The sequence below is a fragment of the Salvelinus sp. IW2-2015 genome, unplaced genomic scaffold, assembly GCF_002910315.2.
Source record: "Salvelinus sp. IW2-2015 unplaced genomic scaffold, ASM291031v2 Un_scaffold2440, whole genome shotgun sequence".
Lineage (NCBI taxonomy): Eukaryota > Metazoa > Chordata > Actinopteri > Salmoniformes > Salmonidae > Salvelinus > Salvelinus sp. IW2-2015.
In genome coordinates, this window is record NW_019943761.1 from 106,982 (window position 1) to 128,993 (window position 22,012).

Below are 22,012 nucleotides of genomic sequence, written 5' to 3' on the forward strand. Positions count from 1 at the left end.
AGTACTACTTCCTCAGTGCTCTAGTACTACTTCCTCGGTGCTCTAGTACTACTTCCTCAGTGCTCTAGTACTACTTCCTCAGTGCTCTAGTACTATTCTGCTCTATGTGGTCTGCAGGCAGCTGTAGTTAAGCAAAAACAGTCATCTCTTCTTCTGCCGGAGGGGTAATGACATAATAGGAGGTATCAGGTCCCAGAGGAGTTTCATTAAATGGAATTTATAAGTAGAGCCAGAGTGATAAAACAGAAGAGGGGATAATCAGAAATCACTCTAAATGTTTGCAATCAGACATTTGCCAAATMTATATTTTGTGGGTAAAACTTTTTTGAAAAGAGCAATGGAGAAAATAACTGGACATTTTCACGATAGTAGTGGTGGTAGTCCTCAATAACTCCTTAATGAAGAGAGCAGCCAATAGAGCCTCTGTAGTTAGGCTACCAGAGCTGAGGAGAGCTTGCATGCCCCCTTTTGGCTCTTTGGGGAAGAATGGTCATCATCTAGATTCGGAGGGTCACCAATCTGAGAGAGAATGCAGATGCTGCTTCTCCATATCCAAATGAAATGCTTCACCTACTTTATTCTGCTTTGTTTCAAGCTGCTTGGCTGACTGCAGGTCTGGACTCCTGATTACAGTGATAGACATGCAGGAATCTGGAGTCGGCTGCCAGAAACCACAGAAGGAAAGGAGAGGACCCTGAGTCTGCGGTCAGACGGTCGGGAGAGGTAAACAGGAGTAGCCCCTCCTTGGAATGCAAGGCTTGTGTTGGCCCAGAGACTAGGTTACGTATGGAGGAGGTGCCAGTCCCAGTKCACGGCAGCTCAACAGAAAACACAATTATTTTTAATGAATGCAAAGAAACACCAAYGAAAACAAATACCTGACATTAAGCTAGCGCCAAAGCCTTAGCAATTTTGTGTAATGCAGCTTACACTGTGCATTACTCTTATGTGATTGAATCTGTACTTGCGCAGACAAGCAGCAGAGCTTAGTCATTTAAGCTTAGAAATGCATTCATTGTAACCATACCATAAGACCAGCAATGGGTGTTCATTACGGTCTGTGTGTACCTCTCTCTTTTTGGCAGCGGCCTGCAGAACAACAGAAAGTTTTGCAGTTATTGTTACTCTTCTGAAAAGTTGAAAAATAGCCTGTATCATAGTCTGTTTTCTCAACATCATCATAGACACAAGCCTGCAGGTAGAAAGTGAATGGAAAGAAGTAAACATCCAGTCACAGGCACTAGCCACGTGTCTGACCCAGTTCACAAAAATACATTTTATTTTTAACTCTCTTCTGTGTATTTTTGTAGCCTGTAAATGTATGCTCAAGTCAGGAAAAGGCTTCTCTTTTTTGTTTTATTTTGTTTAAAAGGACCCGTATTTCACACAGACATTTTTTTCTGCTCGTTGAATGAGGAGCTGTTTGCAGAAAGATTAATGGATGAAAATCAAACATTATCTTACACAGCTGTAACGATCCAAAATCCATAAATACCCCTGAGTGCCCAGCAGCAGCCTGCCATCCTGGTGATTTCCGAGTTCCGTAGCAGGAGAGCCCTGAGACAATATTGTGTCTCTCCATGTTTGTGAAGAGACCATTCATTACCTCAGTAGCAGGCTAAACGTTGGCCCTGAGGAACAGACTAGACTCTCCCAGAACCGGAATGGCTCCCGCCAAATGAGCTATCATACAGAGAGATACAGTATTTGCCATCCTAGACAAGCATGTTTTTAAAACAGAAAGAGTCAAACATCAAGTGTTTTGACTGCAAGCTTTCTCAACTCAACTAAACCATCCTCTGTGGTAATAAGAACATTAACACAGCCATTATAAAAGTATTGTCAAACAGTTGGATTCCTGCCTGGTATCCTGATATACGGCTTGCTACGGTTCAATATTTCTCCAAAATAAAAGGGGGCACAAACTGAGTACACATAGCAATACAGACAGAGGAATAAGCTATAACTCTGCCAGTTTGCATGCCAGTTGTTGAGAGATTCAAATACAATACTGCTYTACATCTTTTTTTAACCATAAAACTAATGGAGTTAAACAATCCCTCCTAAATATTCTAATTTTGCAGGGCTGAGTTATTTCCAACATCATAAATACATGCGTATGTAGCCTATTGCTGGACATTTGTTATACTATTGGTTATTCAAAATGCTCMTACTTCTGGAAATCATTAAGTTTGGACTGAATTAATAAGTAAATTATGTGATTGGCACAAGTACCAAGCAGTTCTCAAAGATTCTGTTGAAATGAACCAGTGCGACTGGGTTGATTGATATTCATAATGTAAAGGAAATGCTTTTATTTGATTTAACTAGGCAAGTCAGTTATAAACAAATTCTTATTTATAATGACAGTCTAGGTTAACCTCCTTGTTCAGGGGCAGAAGACAGATTTTTAACTTGTCAGCTCGGGGATTTGATCTAGCAATCTTTCGGTTATTGGCCCAATGCTCTAACCACTAGGGTACCTATGCTTAAGAAAATAATTGTATAACCTTAAGATTGGGCCTTTTTGAATAAAGGTAAAGCAAGGCAACTGTGCTCAGCTAGAACCACATGTGAGTCTGCATGTATAATTGAGTTGAACTACAGTTGATTTGCACAACACTGTATAAAATCATATAAAAGCCTATTCAGGATCAAGGATTCCGATTCCCAGAGCACACTGATATCTATAATTGTAATCTATTAAAAATCACCAAAAAGAAGGTTGAAAAAATACATTTCCWAGCACAGCCATTATTGTGTTACCTCTGGCAGACAGCAAGGCACCTGGGAAATCTGAGCTGACATTTAGGAGAAGCAGGAGTCCAGGAGAAAAAGTATATCACTTTCTAAAGCTAATTATCCCTGTATATTACCAATCAAAAGAACCCCCCTCTAAAATACAATGGCTAGCCAAGAAATATATTTGTGAAAGACTGGCAATGGAAAGAACCCTTTTGAGAACTGAATATTATTCACTCAAGACATTCCAGTGGATAAAATGGTGCATAAAAATAGAAATGTAAGGCTCTGATTTTTATCATTACTCCCATAATTCAGTTCCACCAAAATAGAACGGATGCATAGAAAATCATACAAAAACTCTTCCAAGATTCAAAGTCCTTAATCTAATTCCAAAGTCCTCGACCTACTACTATCTCGTAAATGGATTCAGCTCTATCTGCTATGACAATTCTTGACTCGTCACTTACATTGCCAGAACTGAAGTGTGCCTTTGATTACTCAATTAAAATAACTAATGCACGCCTATGCTTTGTCGCCCATAGATGGAATTCGAATTAGTAATGTAATTAAGACTGTAAAGTATTCATGAATCAAATTGAGATATTAATTGGATACACAAATGTGTTCCTTGTACTTCCTGATAGTCTCAGGGCTGAAAGAAGTTATGAGACAAAATTGAGACTGGACCCTCACTGCAGATTATGTTCATTCAACGTTCTACTATTCACTCCACAGACCACTAGGTGGAAGAGAAGAACAAAGTAAGTGGTCAATCTCCAGCACAGTGAAATCAGTGAGCCCTAGGCCCTACTTCACTTTCCATTGATGATTAAACAATACCCACTGGGCATAGACATCAATTCATCTATTCCATGTTGGTTCAATGTAATTTCATTGAAATGACGTGGAAACAACGTTGATTCAACCAGTGTGTGCCCAGTGGGTAGTGATTCCATGATTGCACTTTTCTCTAACTCCTTAATAGCAAATAGCCTAATAATCAATATCAAAGGCTATAGATGGCATGTTGTGTGCACTGTAGCCTACTGTACATGCGCGTGGCTGAACGCCTGACAAAGGGACAACAAAACATTCCAATTTTAATAACTGGCTATATGCCGATGACTAAAAAGTTTGGAAATGTAATGGCAAAGACAAAGCTATTCTCTTTGGGGTTGATGGGAGGGCTTTCACACAAGATATCCTAGGCCTAGAGCAATGACACTAGTGAGGTGGTGATCTCATAGGAAGCCAGCACCATTTTCACTCAGGAAACATATAGAACAATGCCCAGTTCGCTGACAGGTCAGCAGAAGTGAAACATCAGAGAGAGGGACACAGTGAGGATGGGAGGGGAACACTCTGTAGTCTCACTCACCACCAGTGGACTGGCAATAAACATGAGTATAGTGACCAGTAGCGGTGTGCGGGTAAAATCACTGGGGAAGCCAAGCCAGGAAAAAAAGCCCTATTAAAACCTACAGTATGTGTTGTGATAATTGCATTGTTTATTCTATAACCTGTTAGTTCATATGCCTTGCAAACGTGATACACTACATGACCAGAAGTATGTGGACACCTGCTCGTCAAACATCTCATTTCAAAATCATGGGCATTAATAAGGATTTGGTCTAAGGCTTTCCACTAGATGTTGAAACATTGCTGCGGGGACCACAAGAGCATTATTGAGGTCGGGCACTGATGTTGGGCGATTAGGCCTGGCTCGCAGTCAGTATTCCAATTCATCCCAAAGGTGTTTGGTGGGGTTGAGGTCAGGGCTCTGTGCAGGCCAGTCAAGTTCTTCCACACCGATCTCGACAAACCATTTCTGTATGGACCTCGCTTTGTGCACGGGGCCATTTTCATGCTGAAACAGGATAGCACCTTCCCCAAACTGTTGCCACAAAGTTGGATGCACAGAATCGTCTAGAATGTCATTGTATGCTATGGAGTTAATATTTCCCTTCACTGGAATTAAGGGGCCAAGCCCAAACCATGAAAAACAGCCCCAGACCATTATTCCTCCTKCACCAAACTTTACAGTTGGCACTATGCATTGGGGCAGGTAGCGTTCTCCTGGCATCCGCCAAACCCAGATTCGTCCGTCAGATTGCCAGATGGTGAAGTGTGATTCATCACTCCAGAGAACGTGTTTCCACTYATCCAGTCCAATGGCGGCGAGCTTTACACCACTCCAGCCGACGCTTGGCATTGCACATGGTAATCTTAGGCTTGTGTGCGGCTGCTCAGCTATGGAAACCCATTTCATGAAGCTCCTGACAAACAGTTATTGTGCTGACGTTGCTTCTAGAGGCAGTTTGGAACTCGGTAGTGAGTGTTGCAACCGAGGACAGACAATTTTTACGCGCTACGTGTTTCAGCACTCTGTGGTCTTGTTCTGTGAGCTTGTGTGGCCTACCACTTTGCGACTGAGACGTTGTTGCTCCTAGATGTTTCCACTTCACAATAACAGCACTTACTGTTGACCGGGGCAGCTCTGGCAGGTCAGAAATTTGACGAACACTTCTTGGAATGGTGGCATCCTATGACTGTGCCAGGTTGAAAGTCACTGAGCTCTTCAGTAAGGCCATTCTACTGCCAATGTTTGTCTATGAAGATTTCATGGCTGTGTGCTCAATTTTATACACCTGTCAGCAACGGGTGTGGCTGAAATTGTCAAATCCACTAATTTGAAAGGGTGTCCACATACTTTTGTATATATAGTGTATATCATTATTATATATTAAATACATCAAATGTATATATTTATTTTATTTGACCATGCTATTTAATCCAGGGTATGCCCAATTTGTTTGAGGAAAATTGTCCCTTACATAATGTTGAATCAGCCTTTCCAAATGTGTGGGTGCATAAAAAAAAAACTACATGGAGATTTAAAATCCAATCTGAACAATAAATGGACTCAAACATCTATACATGTGTAGTTCATTCAAAAGATATTTGAGGATGCATGCTCCACAGCTCATATAGGCTGTGATCACAGAATGTTTCACTCCGCAGATACTGTGACATTCTTTGTGTGGATCTAATCAAGACCAATATGTAAAGTAATGAAATCATGTTGCTGTGACATGTTGAGGAGGTAGGAAGATGACCAAATGGTATTACCTTCAGATTATGTAGCCACAACGTTGTGAGAAGGTAATGTCTAGTCATGACCAATAATTACAAATCCATTACGTTGGGGTTGGTCGTGGTTACGCAACGTGTTTGCTGGGAACCTGTTCATGTTGCACATTTCATTTTAGACTGGGGTTACATTTTGTACTATGGTTGTCTGTAACTCTGCTGTGTGAGTAATTATTGATGTTTTGTCAAAGCCTTAGAAGCCAGAAACTTCAGTATTTTGGGCCCTTTGGTTTATTTTTTTAAATGTTACCTTTATTTAACTAGGCAAGTCAGTTAAGAACACATTCTTATTTTCAATGACGGCCTAGGAATAGTGGGTAAACTGCCTTGTTCAGGGGCAGAACGACAGATTTGACCTTGTCAGCTCGGGGACTCGATCTTGCAGCCTTTCGTTACTAGTACTAACGCTCTAACCACTAGTCTGTAATGTTTCTGTTTGTCAGTGTTGTTCGTCAACTTGTCAATATTCATGGATTCATCTCACCCTCTATACCTGTAAATAAATACTCCCATCTTCCAGCTGAATCCTGCTTGACTCCTAATGCTTTGCAGTTAGCACCCCCCTGACAAGAAGGTAGGGTCCACTTTCTCACAACCTACAGTAGGCCTATGAGAATAACATCGCTTAATTACAACTAAGCTCCTATACCACCTATGTAGCCAGACAAATTCTATAGGACTCACTGTTCATGAGGTTCGGTTTTCCCGGCCTCTCGCGGATTTTATGCTGTCGACGAATTTTAAGCTAAAACTTGCAAAGTAGGCCTAGACTGCTAAACGTCGGCTAGGCTCTACCTTTTTCAGATGATGTCAAGAAATACCCTGRCAATTTATCTTCAATATAACTAGTTTTTTTACAAAACACAGGCGTGCTTCCGGTGAGAGAATTGAATTAACAGATACAATGTATCAAATTTGAAAAGTCAAGTGAAGTATATCAACTTCATCACGCAACATCAGGGCCGCGCAGCGTGAACATATKATTTTTACCGCAAGGGGGAGCGCGAGCCACAGAAACAATTCATTTCGTTGGTCAACGCCAAAAGGTGGAAAATACATTTTCTTTTTTTTATTGTGTTCATGAGGGTGGCAATCCTGTTTTGAAAAGCATCTACAGATTTCAGTAAAATAATGCATGATGCAGTGCTTCATCTCAGCCGTCATTTTATTGATATGCATTAGATAGTAATACACACTATCACCTCCATAGAACTGTAGGCCTAACTGCAACCACCCAAAGGTAAAGAGGTATAGGCCTAGCTGTCGAAGATTCAACATATGAATAATTAACGTAAACTATTTCATTATCGTGTTTTTGTACATTTCAAGTATCACAACAAATCAGTGCAGGCAACTTTTAATGATAGGACAAAATCAGATTTTTTAATGTACATTCAAAATGTCCATTAGGGAAATACAAAATAAAAGTCTAGTCTGCTTTCGATTCAGCCTTGCTTGCCTAAGCAACAATGTTGCATTATAGAGTGCCGAAATCATTCCTCAATAGAGCTGCTGAGAAACTAATAATTCACTAATTAATAGGCTGATGAACAGTACAATTACAGCACAGCATTTTTTCCTGTAGACATTAAGGTTTGGAAGTTGATTTGATGTCAGTGCTTAATCACAAGTGCAAAAATGCATATCATTCATTGACTGAACATTCATACATAACAAATTTAGAAAAAAAAAAAAAAAAAAAAACATACATTTGACCACAACAAACAACAGGAAAATAAAAGGAAAAGCCATTGTCGTCAAAGAAACACAGTACTCTTTAAAACAGGGGGTAGATCACTACAGATCTCATCCAAGCCCTTACTGTGGGCAATCCCAAAATGCAACATTTACATAGGAGTAGGAAGTCAGTACCAGATAACTTCCATTGAAATACATATATTTTTATACAACTAATAAACAACTTTAAAACACAGTACATGCCCCAGTTAATACCACATCCAGCTGCAGATTACACCAACACCACTTTCACCTATTGACTTCGTAATAAGTCTCCAACCATACCCAAAACACCCACAATGCCCCTCAGACACCGTAAGAGTAGACTTTATTGAACGATGAGCTGAAAAATGCCATCCTTGTGGCTTTGATGCGACTTCCCACGTTCATTTCTTGTTCTTCTGGCAGTAGTTTGAGTAATTGCCACAGGCCTTCTGCATGTCTGTAAGGAAGGCAGGCACTCCGCTCTGTTGAAACACGGGGAGTAGATGACTTTGTCAATGAACGTCATGGATAGACTAGCAGAGTAGACACACCCAAATGGGGCAACAGAGAGGAAGCATTGGCATCCTAACACAAAACATCTGCTTGAGATTAACAGCYTGAATAAAGCCTTCCAATTGAGATAACAGGGCATGCTTTGGGGCATTCAAAACTGGCAAGTAGATATAAATGTGAGTAAACAAAKCGTTTTCTTAATTCTATAGTACTTATTTATTATTACTCTACTATGAATGTCAGCCATCCCACCAACAGAAAAAGATGAGCTGCTAAACTTAGAAAAAAGGGTTCCAAAGAGGTTCTTCGGCTGTCCCCATAGAAGAACCATTTCTGGTTCCAGATAGGACACATTTTGGTTCCARGTAGAACCCTCTGTGTAAAGGGTTCTACCTGGAACCAAAAAGGGAATCAAATCCTATTAGGTTTTAGATAGCACTCAGGTCTGAACTCACCTTGGCTGCCCAGTTCACAAGCCAGGTTGGAATATTACCACCAGGGTTATCAAAGTAATTCATGAAGACTGAAAGAAAATAATGCAAATGTAAATGGCTGTCAATAAAAAGCAAGTGACTTCACAGACAGATCCACAACAGATTCAAGTTCACAACTGAACAGTTTCCCCTATGGACATTTAAAATGGTACTACAGGGATGAGTTCTGATTGGATCTGGTGTACTCTAGAGTGAGCAGTACCTTTAGTGCCACAGGCACCATCACTCTCCATGGCCACAGTCTGCTTGTAGTCATTCACTCGCTGCACCCCACTCTTCTCTGGTAACGGGGACTGTGGGGAGCTCTTAGCCAGGACCACCCAGATCTTCCTGCTGTCCACGTCAACGTCCCTCCGCTCCCTGACGTACACGTACTGAGGTTTACACTGTTAAAGAAGCCTGGTAGAGATAATATGGTCTAATGTGGTCCACACCCTGTGACTGGATTAGTTACTCCTTGAGAAAATATACTGTCCCGTGTTGTCGCCTAAAGAACAATACATTTCTCACATTACTCTTAATACTATAAACCATACTTGGTTTCACTTCACCATGTCGGACCCATTGTAAATGTGAAAAGGACGAGAGGGAGAAAAGCAAGATTGAGACATTGTGGGTGGGTGAATACATAGAACAGGATTATGTGATATTGTGTAGGGAGTATGTATTTAGTAAAAAATAAAWAAAWAAAAAGCACAGGCCTATTTGCTTTTACTGAGAAACATGATGACCTGATATTATGTACAGGTATTATTTATTTGGACATTTTACTTCATTAAGGATACGTCTCTGTTTGACAGAGGAAATGGGTATTTCACCTCCCAGTAGATTGCTGAATGACCATCATAGTCCTTCTCATGCAGCTCTGCAAAAAACAAAAAGGCACACACAAAATAAAGCAGTGCTTACATCATGAAACATCAGTCATCTATTATATTATACTATAATGTCATACTATTCATTGCATGATTAAATCATACATCTTCTAGAAGACTGGCTGCACTTAYAAAAAAAAAGGTGCTATCTAGAACCAAAAGGGGTTCTTCGAATAACCCCTTTTGATTCTAGGTAGAACCCTTTTGGTTCCAGGTAAAAACTATTTTGGGTTCCATGTAGAACCCCTTCCACAGAGGGTTCTACATGGAACCCAAAAAAGTTCTACCTGGGACCAAAAAGGGTTCTCATATGGGGACAACCGCAGAACCCTTTTGGAACCCTTTTTTCTAAGAGTGTACAGCGCACATCAAGATACAATCACATGTGCAAGCAAAGACACCAACAGCACTTTCAGAATACAGCATCTATCCAATCTATTGAAATGGCAATTTTATTCAACAGCAAAAAGCTTGACGGCAGTCAGGAGCTGAAGCCAAGGATGTGTTTCCAATGAAAAGCCCACTCCACCCTCTCACGCAACAAGTCTCTGGGAGAGGCAAATGTGTTACTTCAGTTAGTTATCATTTCCAGGATATCCATAACCCTGTTGTCTCTTCTTGAAAAAGGACAACAGTACAGTATTTGGAAATCCCAAAACAAGATATGGCKAATGATTTAGGCCTACCTTGTTAAGATGGAACCTGTTGGTAATTTCTCAGAGGGTCGACGAAACAAAAAACGACATTTTTAAGATACAAGCCCTTGAAAGAACATCTTCAAGTTCCCTTGTTTGTTCACACAGTCTAGGCTTATATGAACATTTGATTAAGCATGTTAATACACAAAGGACACAACAACATTAGCCCATGGCTATACCAGAGTGCTAACTACCCAGCTACGACATCAATAGCTACAGTCTATGGCTAAATTCAGGTGGACAGACATGTTACCTGTTGGATACGTTGGGGAGGAAAGAGAGAACAAAAGATGAGAAAAGTTATTAACTGCCAAACTGGCCCTGTGCTCTTGTTGCGATGCTCATGAAAACGGAGATAAAAGGGATTCTTGGTTATGATTGGTTTGATTGGGATAGAAAACAGGAGTGAATAGAAAAGGACAATGGAAAGGTGATGGTTTCAACTATTTTGTGGAGCTCATATTTMAGATAATTAAGTAAGAGTTAAAGGGGCTATACATATGAACAATAACACATGCATAYGWAAGCACCATAWAAAACAAGCATTAATATGCAATACCATGTCATCAATACTCAACCAAACTGACAGAATTGAGTTGCTTATGAATGTGTTACGAGTCTTATAAATGGCCCTTATTAGGGGTTGAGTGCGACAAGAGGTTTGAATGGAAGAAAGTCGATCTAGGGAGAGGTTGCGTTACTCTTTACCTTTGACATATCCATCCCATTGTTTCCGATAGGGCAAGTCCATGTAGACATCAGCACACAGTTCTGGAGTGCAGGTGGCAAGCACTCCAAAGACTTTGTACTCATAAAGTCCAGTTTCCTGTGAACAGCATATGAAAGAAGTTCTCTCTTCCAAATATATACCACACCTACAATGTAACTAATCCCATACCACAGGACTCTGATTATTGCCAGTTGAAGAAACATGCAACCCCAAAAAATGTGCTGGATTTGCACAGGATATTATTTCTCCAGAAACTTGAGCTGGGGATAGAGTTAGGCAGGGGTTTTAATAAAAAACAAAACATGCATTCTGTGAAAAGGTACTGTCTGAGAATGTGTAATGTTCTAGGCTACAATTTGGCACACCATACCCAACAGACGCAGCACAAAATGCAATATTTGGCATATTTCTGGGGGTGCCATTCACCCCACTATCTTTTGCATACAACACCATCATTAAGTTTGCAGACAACACAGTGGTAGGCCTGATCACCGACAATGATGAGACAGCCTATAGGGAGGAGGTCAGAGACCTGGCAGTATGGTGCCAGGATAACAACCTCTCCCTCAACGTGATCAAGACAAAGGAGATGATTGTGGACTACAGGAAAAGGAGGGCCGAGCATGCCCACATTCTCATCGACGGGGCTGTATTAAAGCAGGTTGAGAGCTTCAAGTTCCTTGTGGTCCACATCACCAACAAACTGTCATGGTCCAAACACACCAAGACAGTCGTGAAGAGGGCATGAAAACGCCTACTCCCCCTCAGGAGACTGAAAAGATTTGGCATGGGTCCTCAGATCCTCATAAAGTTCTACAGCTGCACCATTGAGAGCATCCTGACTGGTTGCATCACTGCCTGGCAACTGCTCGACCTCCGACTGCAAGGCACTACAGAGGGTAGTGAGTACGGCCCAGTGCATCAGAGGCCACGCTTCCTGACATCCAGGACCTCTATAGCAGGCAGTATCAGAGGAAGGCCCTCAAAATTGCCAAAGACTCCAGCCACCTTATTAATAGACTGTCCGGCAAGCAGTCAAAGTCTAGGTCCAAAAGGCTTCTTAACAGCTTCTACCCCCAAGCCATAAGACTCCTGAACAGCTAACCAAATGGCTACCCGGACTATTTGCACTGACCCCCCCCACCCCCCACATTTTTACCCTGCTGCTAGTCTCTGTTTATTATCTATGTACAGTCACTTTACCTCTACCTACATGTACATATTACCTCAATTACCTCGACTAACCTGTGCCCCCACACATTGACTCTGTACCGGTACCCCCTGTATATAGCCTCGTTACTGTTATTGTTGCTCTTTAATTATTTGTTATTTTTCTATTTTCTTATTTTTTTTTATTAGTATTTTTATATTGTTTACTTCAGTTTATTTAGTAAATACTTTCTTAACACTTATTTTTTTCTTAACTGCATTGTTGGTTAAGGTCTTGTAGGTAAGCAATTCACTCTAAGGTCTACACCTGTTGTATTCGGCACGTGACAAATAACATTTGATGATTTGATTTGGATTTTTCTTTTAAACCTAGCATAATAGCTAATCATTGTACCTGTGTGTGCAAATATAGTCAAAATGTTTGCCTTGGGGTAAGTTGAGCAAATTGAAGTGTTTTCTTTCCAGGCATAATACAAGGCATTATCGCTGGGATATGAGGTAACAACAGGGCCTGGCCTATATTAAAACAAAAATTGGTACAAAGTGTTTTTTAGGTGTTAAGCCTTGTTAAAATATGCTTAAAATGACTGAAATACAAAAAAGCGATCGTATTTGTGTTGAATTGCGGAGGTAAGTTGTGCCAAATGGCCACTTTTTTTAATGGACAAGATACAGTATGCTTTCAAAACTAACGTTTACATGAATTCTGAATGGCTCAATTTACCCCACTCTCCCTTAGCCTACTCGATCATCAATATGACGTTTAAAACACTTTAGTTGATGATAACGAATAGCGACTTCCGCATTTTGCCAGTGGGCCTGATGCTCGAGTCTAACGTAGCCTGCTCACAAAATCTGCTATGCTATTTCATGTAAATGTCCTTTTCGACGTGAAAATAATACAACGTATTAAACGTGAAAATAGTCTACGTGCGAGCACATCCAACAGATCGATGCCAGTGCGTCATTCAATCACGCCAATCGGCATAATCACAATGAATGAACTATTGCTTCGCCAGCTAACGACGCTAACCGCCGATAAGCTAACACAGCAGTTTTCACTTTCTATTCCTGTCTCAAAACAGTAACTTAAATGTACCTTGTCATACAGCCGGTAGATTTTGACACCCATTGTCTCTGTGAAAAACTCCCACCCCCCCTCCAACTGAGGTTTATCTAATTCCTTCCATGCCTCCAGAAATTGCTCATCTGTAAAGTGCAGCGACATGTTTTCAAACCGTGCTCTGACATTTGATCATGTGATCTAGGACTCCGTGTGTGCGCTTCAGACGCCGTGCGTGTGCTGAAGTGCGTCAGTCATTCCAGTGATATACTTAGAATCACTATCTATTTATTTTTGTGATTGAAATTGTATTTTGGATTTAAACTGTGTGTGTGTGTGTGTGTGTGTGTGTGTGTGTGGTGTTGGGGGTTGGGTGTGTTGGTGTGTGGGTGTGGTGTGGTGTGTGTGTGTGGTGTGTGTGTGGTGTGTGTGTGTGTGTGTGTGTGTGGGTTAATGGACTCTCTGCACTGCACTGTAATGATTTTGGAATGCTCCTCTGTCTATCCCACCTCCAAATTGAAGTGCCATCCAAGGAAAAATATAATTTGGAAGCACTGACCATCTCCAATTACAATAGAGAGGAAACATAATCTGTAATGCTTTGTGTTGTGCTGGTGCCCTGTCTCAGTTGCTTGTTGATGATTATTCTGAGGTTAACCACCCATTCCATTCAGAAATCCCAAAACTGTAGGCTATTTCAAATATAGGATAAGCTACATCTGGTGGTTTTAATAAAATATATCAATTCCTTTAGGAACTTCCAGAGGTAGAACCCTGGATCTGTGGTTTAGCATCCTTTGCACTCTTCTTTTGCAAACCCACCAGCCAAATTCAGCATTTACATATGCCACTGATTGAAGGTAGGCCCAAATGATAATCACTCTAAAATATGTCACTCCATAAGTGCCTCTGAGGGATAGTTTAGAGATATGTCATATTACTAAAATCAGTTTTCCAGCCYGACAGTATATGGTCCAGCTAAGGGTTGTGGAAGAGCCGTGATTTCCCGTTGCCACTGTCTCTTTTTGGGAAGGGATTTACTGCAGGAAGGAAGAGATAAGACAACACCCCGTATCACATTACTATGTGTCAGATCTGTCTTGGGGAGCACTTGTGTTACAGGCAGTAGGCATATCCCATCCACAGGCCCTGGTGGCTGCCATTGGATCACAGGCATAGCATGGGTGTGTGACAGCATGAATTTCCAGACACATAGGTCCTATGAACCATGCTCCCAGTTTGATAGACCATATGTCAATCATCTTAGAGTCCCTTGTTTTAATTAAAAATAACCAAACATGAAGATATGTGCATGGATATTCTTGTAGGCTCAAGTGTGTGTGTTTGTATGTTGTATGTGGTTGTATGTTTGTGTGTGTGTGTGTATGTTTGTTTGTAATGATGTGATAATATTTTATTATGTCAACTGCTATTACTCATCTTCATATTAGCCAACATCTGCTTCAAAGGCCTATTGGGCAGTTCTAGGCTATATAAATGTGTCTGGACATCCCAACAGCTGTGCTTCATGTTGGCCCTGCCTTAGTCAAAAGAGGTTAAAAGGTCCCCCCTCCTCTGAAGCCAAGATAATAATAAAAACCTGTGGCCCGCTTTTGGTTCACCCCACCCCCATAGCCAKCGATATTCTACAAACGTGCTTGCAATGCAAGAAGATGGCAGTCAAACAGTCGTTTTCTTACACAGGAGGAAACGCACAGGGGACATCCGATGAATGGGAGTCAAATTCCAACACAGCGTTTACGGTGCGAGCTGNAGTCAAACAGTCGTTTTCTTACACAGGAGGAAACGCACAGGGGACATCCGATGAATGGGAGTCAAATTCCAACACAGCGTTTACGGTGCGAGCTGCAGACTGGCTGAGCGAAGTGGAGAGTGAAACTGTGTTCTGGACCTACACATTGAATCTGGCTTATAATTTAATGTAAATAAAGACGGAGGGGAGTCCCACTTGTGTTGGCTTTTGAAAGTATACGGAGTTACTGGAATACAAAAGCGTATTACAGTCCATGTTTTATTCATCGATGGGCAAAACCACATTCTAAACGGTGCGGGCATGGAAATGCGTGCAAGGTAAGTTTAAACACTTCGTTAGACACTTATCGAACATGCAGATTTTTTTCTTCATCACACAATATTCACTGTGTGTTTACCGGAAGTTGGTCCACGCGTAAAACTCGATCTCTCCCACCCAAACACTTTTCCTCATACATGATATGTTTCCTTTTATGTAATCATTACAACTTGAGATAACGTGTTTATATATGGTAGGTAGACTATGTAGTCATCGGAATTATAGCCTATGCATGTGGCACAGCTAAGGCTACAATATTTTCCATTACTAACTTTCTAGACACATTGAAATTCAATTCAAACATAACACCCCTTACAGCAAAACCACAGAAAAACCGCATGATTTTACACGTGTAAAATTACACGGAGTAGTTTGTAATGCCATCTCCCACGCTCTCCAGGGAATGTGACAGCTTGTGCAAGGTTGAGTGGTTCTTCGTCATTTAGACAATTTCTGACTTTGCTGGGCCAGAGGCTAACATTGTGCAAGGAGGTTGCCTGGAGTTACTAAGTGCCAAATGGCTCATGTCTTAAGCTGTCAACCATTCCGACTGAGGCCATGTGCATGCACATAATAGCTACTTAAATGATTGTTTAGGCCTATTTTATTATGTCCAGTGAGGCTACAATTGGGAAACATGTTGAACATATGGATTTTGACACTCCCTTCACTATGACATAACAAATTATATATTTCTTCACATAGATTGGGACACGCTGACAGAACAACCTCAGGATATAAAAAGTGAAGACCCATCTGTGGTTAAAGTGAGGATCCATCTGTGGTTGGAAAGAAGCAAAACTTTGATGCTGGATCCTGCGATGCCAGAGGAACCCAGTAAAGACACCATGACAGTGCCAGCAGCCCCAGAAAAGAGCTGTCGTGGAGAAGGCCAACATCAATGACCACTCCGACTGTACTATAGTAGCTACCCGTCTGAAATCCAACTGAAGCGGCCACAGGTGGTGCAGAACTCTCCTGCTATCGCTGCACAGTGCCGTTTGGTGTGGTCATTCTCATTGCGGTATCGTGGTCACTTCTGTGCCTACAGCTTCAACTCACATGGGTCCACCATCTCCACTTTGGGCTGGTCTACTATCTGCTGGACTGGTGCTATTGGCGCTAAGTGCGGTATGCTGGAAGAGAGACACTTGGAGAAAGAAGGAGAGGCGGAGGGAAAGCCCAAACTGCATGGTCGCAAACCAGAGGAGATCTTTGCATGAAGGGAAAGACTATCATCAGGAGAGAAATAAGTCTGTGATATGTTTGGGTGCGAGAGGAAACAGAAGTGTGTTATTTGAAAGCGGAGTGGAGACAGCTGTATCCAGATGTTTTCATGACTGACCAACGTCTATGTTGTGGGTCGTTGACCTGCAAGGCTTTGACTCAGACTGTCTCTAGGCTAACAAGTCAAAACGTCTTAGCTTTCATGAAGTTGTTGGGTTTTAATCTGTCAAACAGACTGGTCACATCTGGGAAGCTGGGCAGACAGCCAAACTGAATGTATCAAAATTAAGACATACCACTGTACAAAGCAATGGAGATGTTGTCCCATTAATCTACTGTTTGATCTGGTGCTTAGATTTACTGGGGGGATAGTGGTCTGAAGGAGGGAATATGGAAAATCCAGAACAATGAATCATGCTTATTTTACTGTTTTAGGCATAACATCTCTCATTAAGTCTGATTTTTCCTTTTCATTTCACACAGAATTATGTTCAAGTACCTGACATGGGAATATGGTACTTACATGTTAATATGTATGATATATAGGCATTATGGGGACACAAAACGTGTGTTTTTGTTTGATGTTTATTATCGTATTCTCTGAAACAAGTCGAGCTCAGAGATAAAGTCAATTAGGTCACACAGTAATTATGTATAGTACCTATGATGTACCATATGATTTTATAGGTAGTATTGCATTATGAGGGAATATGATTATTGACTAAATGTAATTACATCGAATTAACCTATTTAAGTATCTCTGTAAGCACTTTGTTCCACACCATGACTAACATGGTTTCTAGTAACTATGAACAAGATTCTTTGGATTACTAGCATCTTGCCACAGTCTTGTTGTCCTACAGTACTTGCCATTGTCAGTAAATGTATTCATATGTTGAGCGATATGAAATGTTCTAGTATTTTATTCCACTTTAATATAATTATTTATGTATGACTTCTCTGTTAACATACATCAATTGTTAATAGGTTATAGTGAGGTTTAATAAACTCTCATCCATATTTAAACATTTCATTTGTGTCCGTTTTCATGATCCAAAGGTCACTATGTATGTATTCTGAAGAGATAGCTGATATATAGGGGAGAAGTCGAAGTGTTCCATGAGACAGTCTGGCTCATATCAGCTATTAGCTTGACATATCAAATGAAATTATCTTTTCGTTTAACACAACCACACATGGTTTATTTCAGCTTTGGGTTTTTAACTGAAATGACATAATAGAATGTCTCTCACTTAATGTATTTGTCAAAGAAGAAAGATGGGCATAACTGCTAAAAGCAGTTAAGTGGTGTGACTTGAACATTCAAAGTGAATTGAGGAATGTGTGTCTTTCTCTCCTGACGCGACACCACTAAGTCCAACTCCTTATCTGGGGTTCCATTGTGTATTCAACCTTATGCACTTGTTCTGCCCTTTGTTGATTTTTTAAACTGCTTTGAGGGCAGGTTTGCCTCAGATTACATTTCATTAATTGCAGTGAATGAAATGTGTTCGATAAGGATATAAAATATTGTTTATGTATTATATAAATTAACAGTATTAATATCTACTTAAATTTTTCTAATATTACAATGTATTAACTATTTGTTGTTGTTTTGTACCTCTGTCAGGATCAAATTATGTAGCTGCCAAAGTGTACATCACTGTATGCTTTGACAGCTGAGAAATCACTTCCACGTTTCTTCCACATATAGTAAAGTCCAAATAATCTGCATAACAGTGCTCAGTTGGCCAACAGAATCAATACTTCATTATACCTTCAATACATAAATTCCAAAGGTAAAAGGAAGTTGAACTCTCTGTTGGACTTGGTTTAAATAGCACAGACGCGAGGTATATTTATAGGCACATTTGCGTTGCTATGCGTCCCTGACACAGACCTACAACTAAATGGTTTGCTTGCGTCAGAGGAGCACCTACAACACACTTTGTCACTTTTGAGGGCAACTTACCCCACGCATAGAAGGCTCCTTATAGGGAGAATGGAGTCATTCAGACACCTGACTCTGAGACCAAATGTTAATCACTTAGTAAGATGTGTCCCCTTTCCGCATGACAGGTTACCAGCAGCTAGCTAAGAAGCAGTGAAGTTGGAAAAAAGGGGTACTGATATGGGATTAACAAGTGCTCTCCACAACCGTACCCTCTTTCTGATTTGGTGTACGTCACTTTTTTTGTTCCAGGGACTGCCAAGCAGATAATTATGTTTATGATAAGACAAAATTAGAGATTGGATTCAAATTATTTTAATTGAATTGAAGAAGCCCATAATGGCTAGCTGTTACAAGCCAGAATGGGATGAGCACAATTAAAAGTAATGAGGTCYACATTACAGGGATCCTTTTCAGTCAGTTACTTCCAATCACATACTTGATAAAAAAAACACCAGAGAACACCATGACTTAACCATAAACAGCTTGAAATCATCACAATATGTGGTACCAGAGGAGCAAAGGGCTTATTTATTACAGCTTCTATTTCAAATGACGTCCAATCAATGACCTTGGTTGACCTGGAATATGAGGTCAATGTTTGAGAAATATTTTTTTCATCGTTGCTTGTGAGCTCACCCTGTTATCATTAGGCTGTTAGGGCTGTTGGTGTAAAGACAGACAAATTCTCACTTTTTGTGTCTGCTCAGAAATAAGACTGCCCATGTTCTTGTACAGTCCAGCCCAAATGGAAAAACAGCTAACCATATCCTAATAATTGTGGATTGTTTACTTGAAAAAGGTGTTACAAATATTCACTTCAAGAGATACGTTGCTGTTATGAATATTAGAACTGGGTTCCTGATCAATGTGAAACTGTCATTTGAAGTATTCTATGGTCAGAGCTTCTCGTAAGTCCAAACCCTTGTAAATTCATTTTGAGGTGACTTTTAAGTTGCTCTACAAGGGCTGGTGGGTTAAAGACATGGAGAGTGACTGTTTAGTTGCTCTACAAGGGCTGGTGGGTTAAAGAGATGGAGAGTGACTGTTTAGTTGCTCTACAAGGGCTGGTGGGTTAAAGCGATGGAGAGTGACTGTTTAGTTGCTCTACATGGGCAGATTGAGAGTGACTGTTTAGTTGCTCTACAAGGGTTTGTTGGTTAAAGAGCTGGGGAGTGACTGTTTAGTTGCTCTACAAGGGCCGGAGGGTTAAAGAGCTGGAGAGTGCGTCAGCCACCTTTCCCCTGGAGGATTGGCCCATGTCACTACTTCCTCTGTAAACTCACCCCACCTGACACTCAGCGACCATGGGTACAGGCCAGCTGATGCAGGAAACAATAGGCAGCTAGCCTGCTTATCAGACACAACCCTCCCATTTCTTGAACGTGAGCAGCTCTTTGATGGTTATGTCAGTGGATACAACAAAAGTGGAACCTTGGCAATCAGGAGAGGGTTTTGATTAGATTGTTGCAGCAGTCGCTTGTAAGAATGCTTGCCTTCCCAAAATTTCACTGTCAGAAATATTTGTTCACTTGGAGTTCCAAACTTTTAAGTTTGTGCCTCTGCTGAATTTCAACATTGGCCCATGTTCTTGATAACTGAAAGAGCAACCACTGAAACACTGCTAAATTCCATGTATTGGTTCAGCACTTCAAAAATTCCAATCTATATTTCAAGCGCCTCGTCAAGCAATGTTTTCTTCCTGCTCKTTCTGAAAGGTACTAAGTGCACACCCTCCAAGATAAATACATCGCTTATCAAAAAGTATTTCAAGGCAATCGTTAACCACAYTTATGGTGGTAGTTCTCTTAAACAAATTATTATTGTGATAGCTGGGAGAGGATATACATATTAATAACTTTTATTGGAAGAAATCCAGACTACATCCATTATCCAAGAAGCACATTTTACCTTAAAAGGAACAGAAAAGCCACTATGGCATTCACAACAGTTATCTTCACTGGCACTGCCCAAGACTGTCTTTTCTTTCATGCTGTGCCAACAGCTCTCAAAGAGGTGTCTGAAGTGCTGCCTGCCCYCTGCCTCTGGGGTCCTAACCCATGGCATGTCCTCATTCCCATGCACACTGGAGGTAAAGCCCTTCCTGACAAACTCAACAACTCAGAGGGATAGAGGATGCACTGGATCGCCATTAAATCTCAGTTCAACCTAAAATTTCCCACTGTTGTTTTAAAAGAAAAACTTAAGCACTGCTTTTAAAAGCATTTTTTTAAACTGCAAAGTTCTTCACCCTCTTGTATCTGGCAGTWTAACTTGAGTTTTGAATCTTGATTCAATTTGACATGAACAACTCTCAGCAGAMTAAAATAAGTCTGAACAACAAACAATGCAAGATCAATAGACACTGTGACGTTATTGAGTCTGGACATTGTGTAGAACCTTGGAAGGGTGGTGGGTCAGGGCCTCTAGAAACAATTATTTTTGTTTTGTATTATTTCCCTAAATTCTTATTCAGACTACAGGGCTCTCTTCAGCCATAACAAAAGGCCATCTTGACTGATACAATCTTTACGATTGAAGCAGCTGCAGCTCCCCCAATGCCCAACAACGACCAACTGTTGAACTAGCATATTCATATTCTAATCGATTGTACTGTGTAGTATTTTACCTCTTGTCTCCTTGTAGCCAGCCACCCTTCTGTCTCTCTCCCCACAGACTTCCTAATTAAACCAAGGAGTGTACTGCTAACAGTGTTTTCCCTTTGTTTCTKTTTCCTCATCAAGACCTCTCTCAAACATAGTGAGCCTCAACCAGCTGCCTGCTGGAAAAGGGTGAAAAGGATTCCCATCATACAACAAAGACGGAAGGACGTCAAAACGGCACAAAGGGAAACCACAAAAGTGACATCCTATCGTGACTGTATTGTTGACTCCGTCAAGCATGAAGAGACATTTAATCCATTTGTCTGAAAAGAGGAATGAGAACACACATGGTCAGAGTTTGCTTTCACTGTGATACATAATACAGGATAGTTGGCCGAATTTCTGTTGGACCATGGTGTATGTTGTATCTTGTGATGTACAATGCATTGCAAAAAGCTTAGAGAGATAAATAGTATGAACAGACAGTGGATATGTTATTCATGGTAAATATGTTGGCTCAATGTTGATCTTGAAAGAAGCTGTCTCTTATACACATCTAGATGTGTATAAGAGACAGGTGCGTGTGTGCATGCATGTATGCAAATGCTCATGCCAGAAGTATTTGAGAAAAATACACAATGCAGATGAAAACTGCACCCCCTCATTGATCAAATAATAGACAATATGCCAAAGTACATATGCTGCAAAAGGATATATATTTTTAAATCACAAAACAGTGGATAGAAACTCCTGTGTCTAGAATATCAGTTTACTGTAAAGAAACATTGTGGACAGTGAGTTAATGCTGGAAGACCTCAAGTGTAATTGGTTAAACTGCAATAATACATGCAAGGTGTTCACTCTTTCCAGTACCATATTCTTGCATGTGTGCCAAGAAACATCTTGGCAAGCATGGCCAGTCTTTTCCCCTAAGTAAATTAACTAAATCATTGGAATGGTTTAGGGAGGAAATGACAAG

General features: G+C 40.7%; 1 protein-coding gene across 1 annotated transcript; it reads right to left on the bottom strand.

Moving 5' to 3' along the window:
- Positions 1–7,236: 7,236 nt before the first annotated feature.
- LOC112073972 (phosphatidylcholine transfer protein) lies at positions 7,237–13,371 on the bottom strand. Its single transcript, XM_024141203.2, has 6 exons — positions 13,197–13,371; positions 10,906–11,023; positions 9,410–9,489; positions 8,827–8,998; positions 8,586–8,653; positions 7,237–8,099 (listed from the first exon to the last, which is right to left on the bottom strand). The coding sequence occupies exons 1-6, from the start codon at positions 13,323–13,325 to the stop codon at positions 8,019–8,021; spliced, it is 648 nt and encodes a 215-aa protein (XP_023996971.1). The 5' UTR covers positions 13,326–13,371; the 3' UTR covers positions 7,237–8,018.
- Between the last annotated feature and the right edge of the window lie 8,641 nt (positions 13,372–22,012).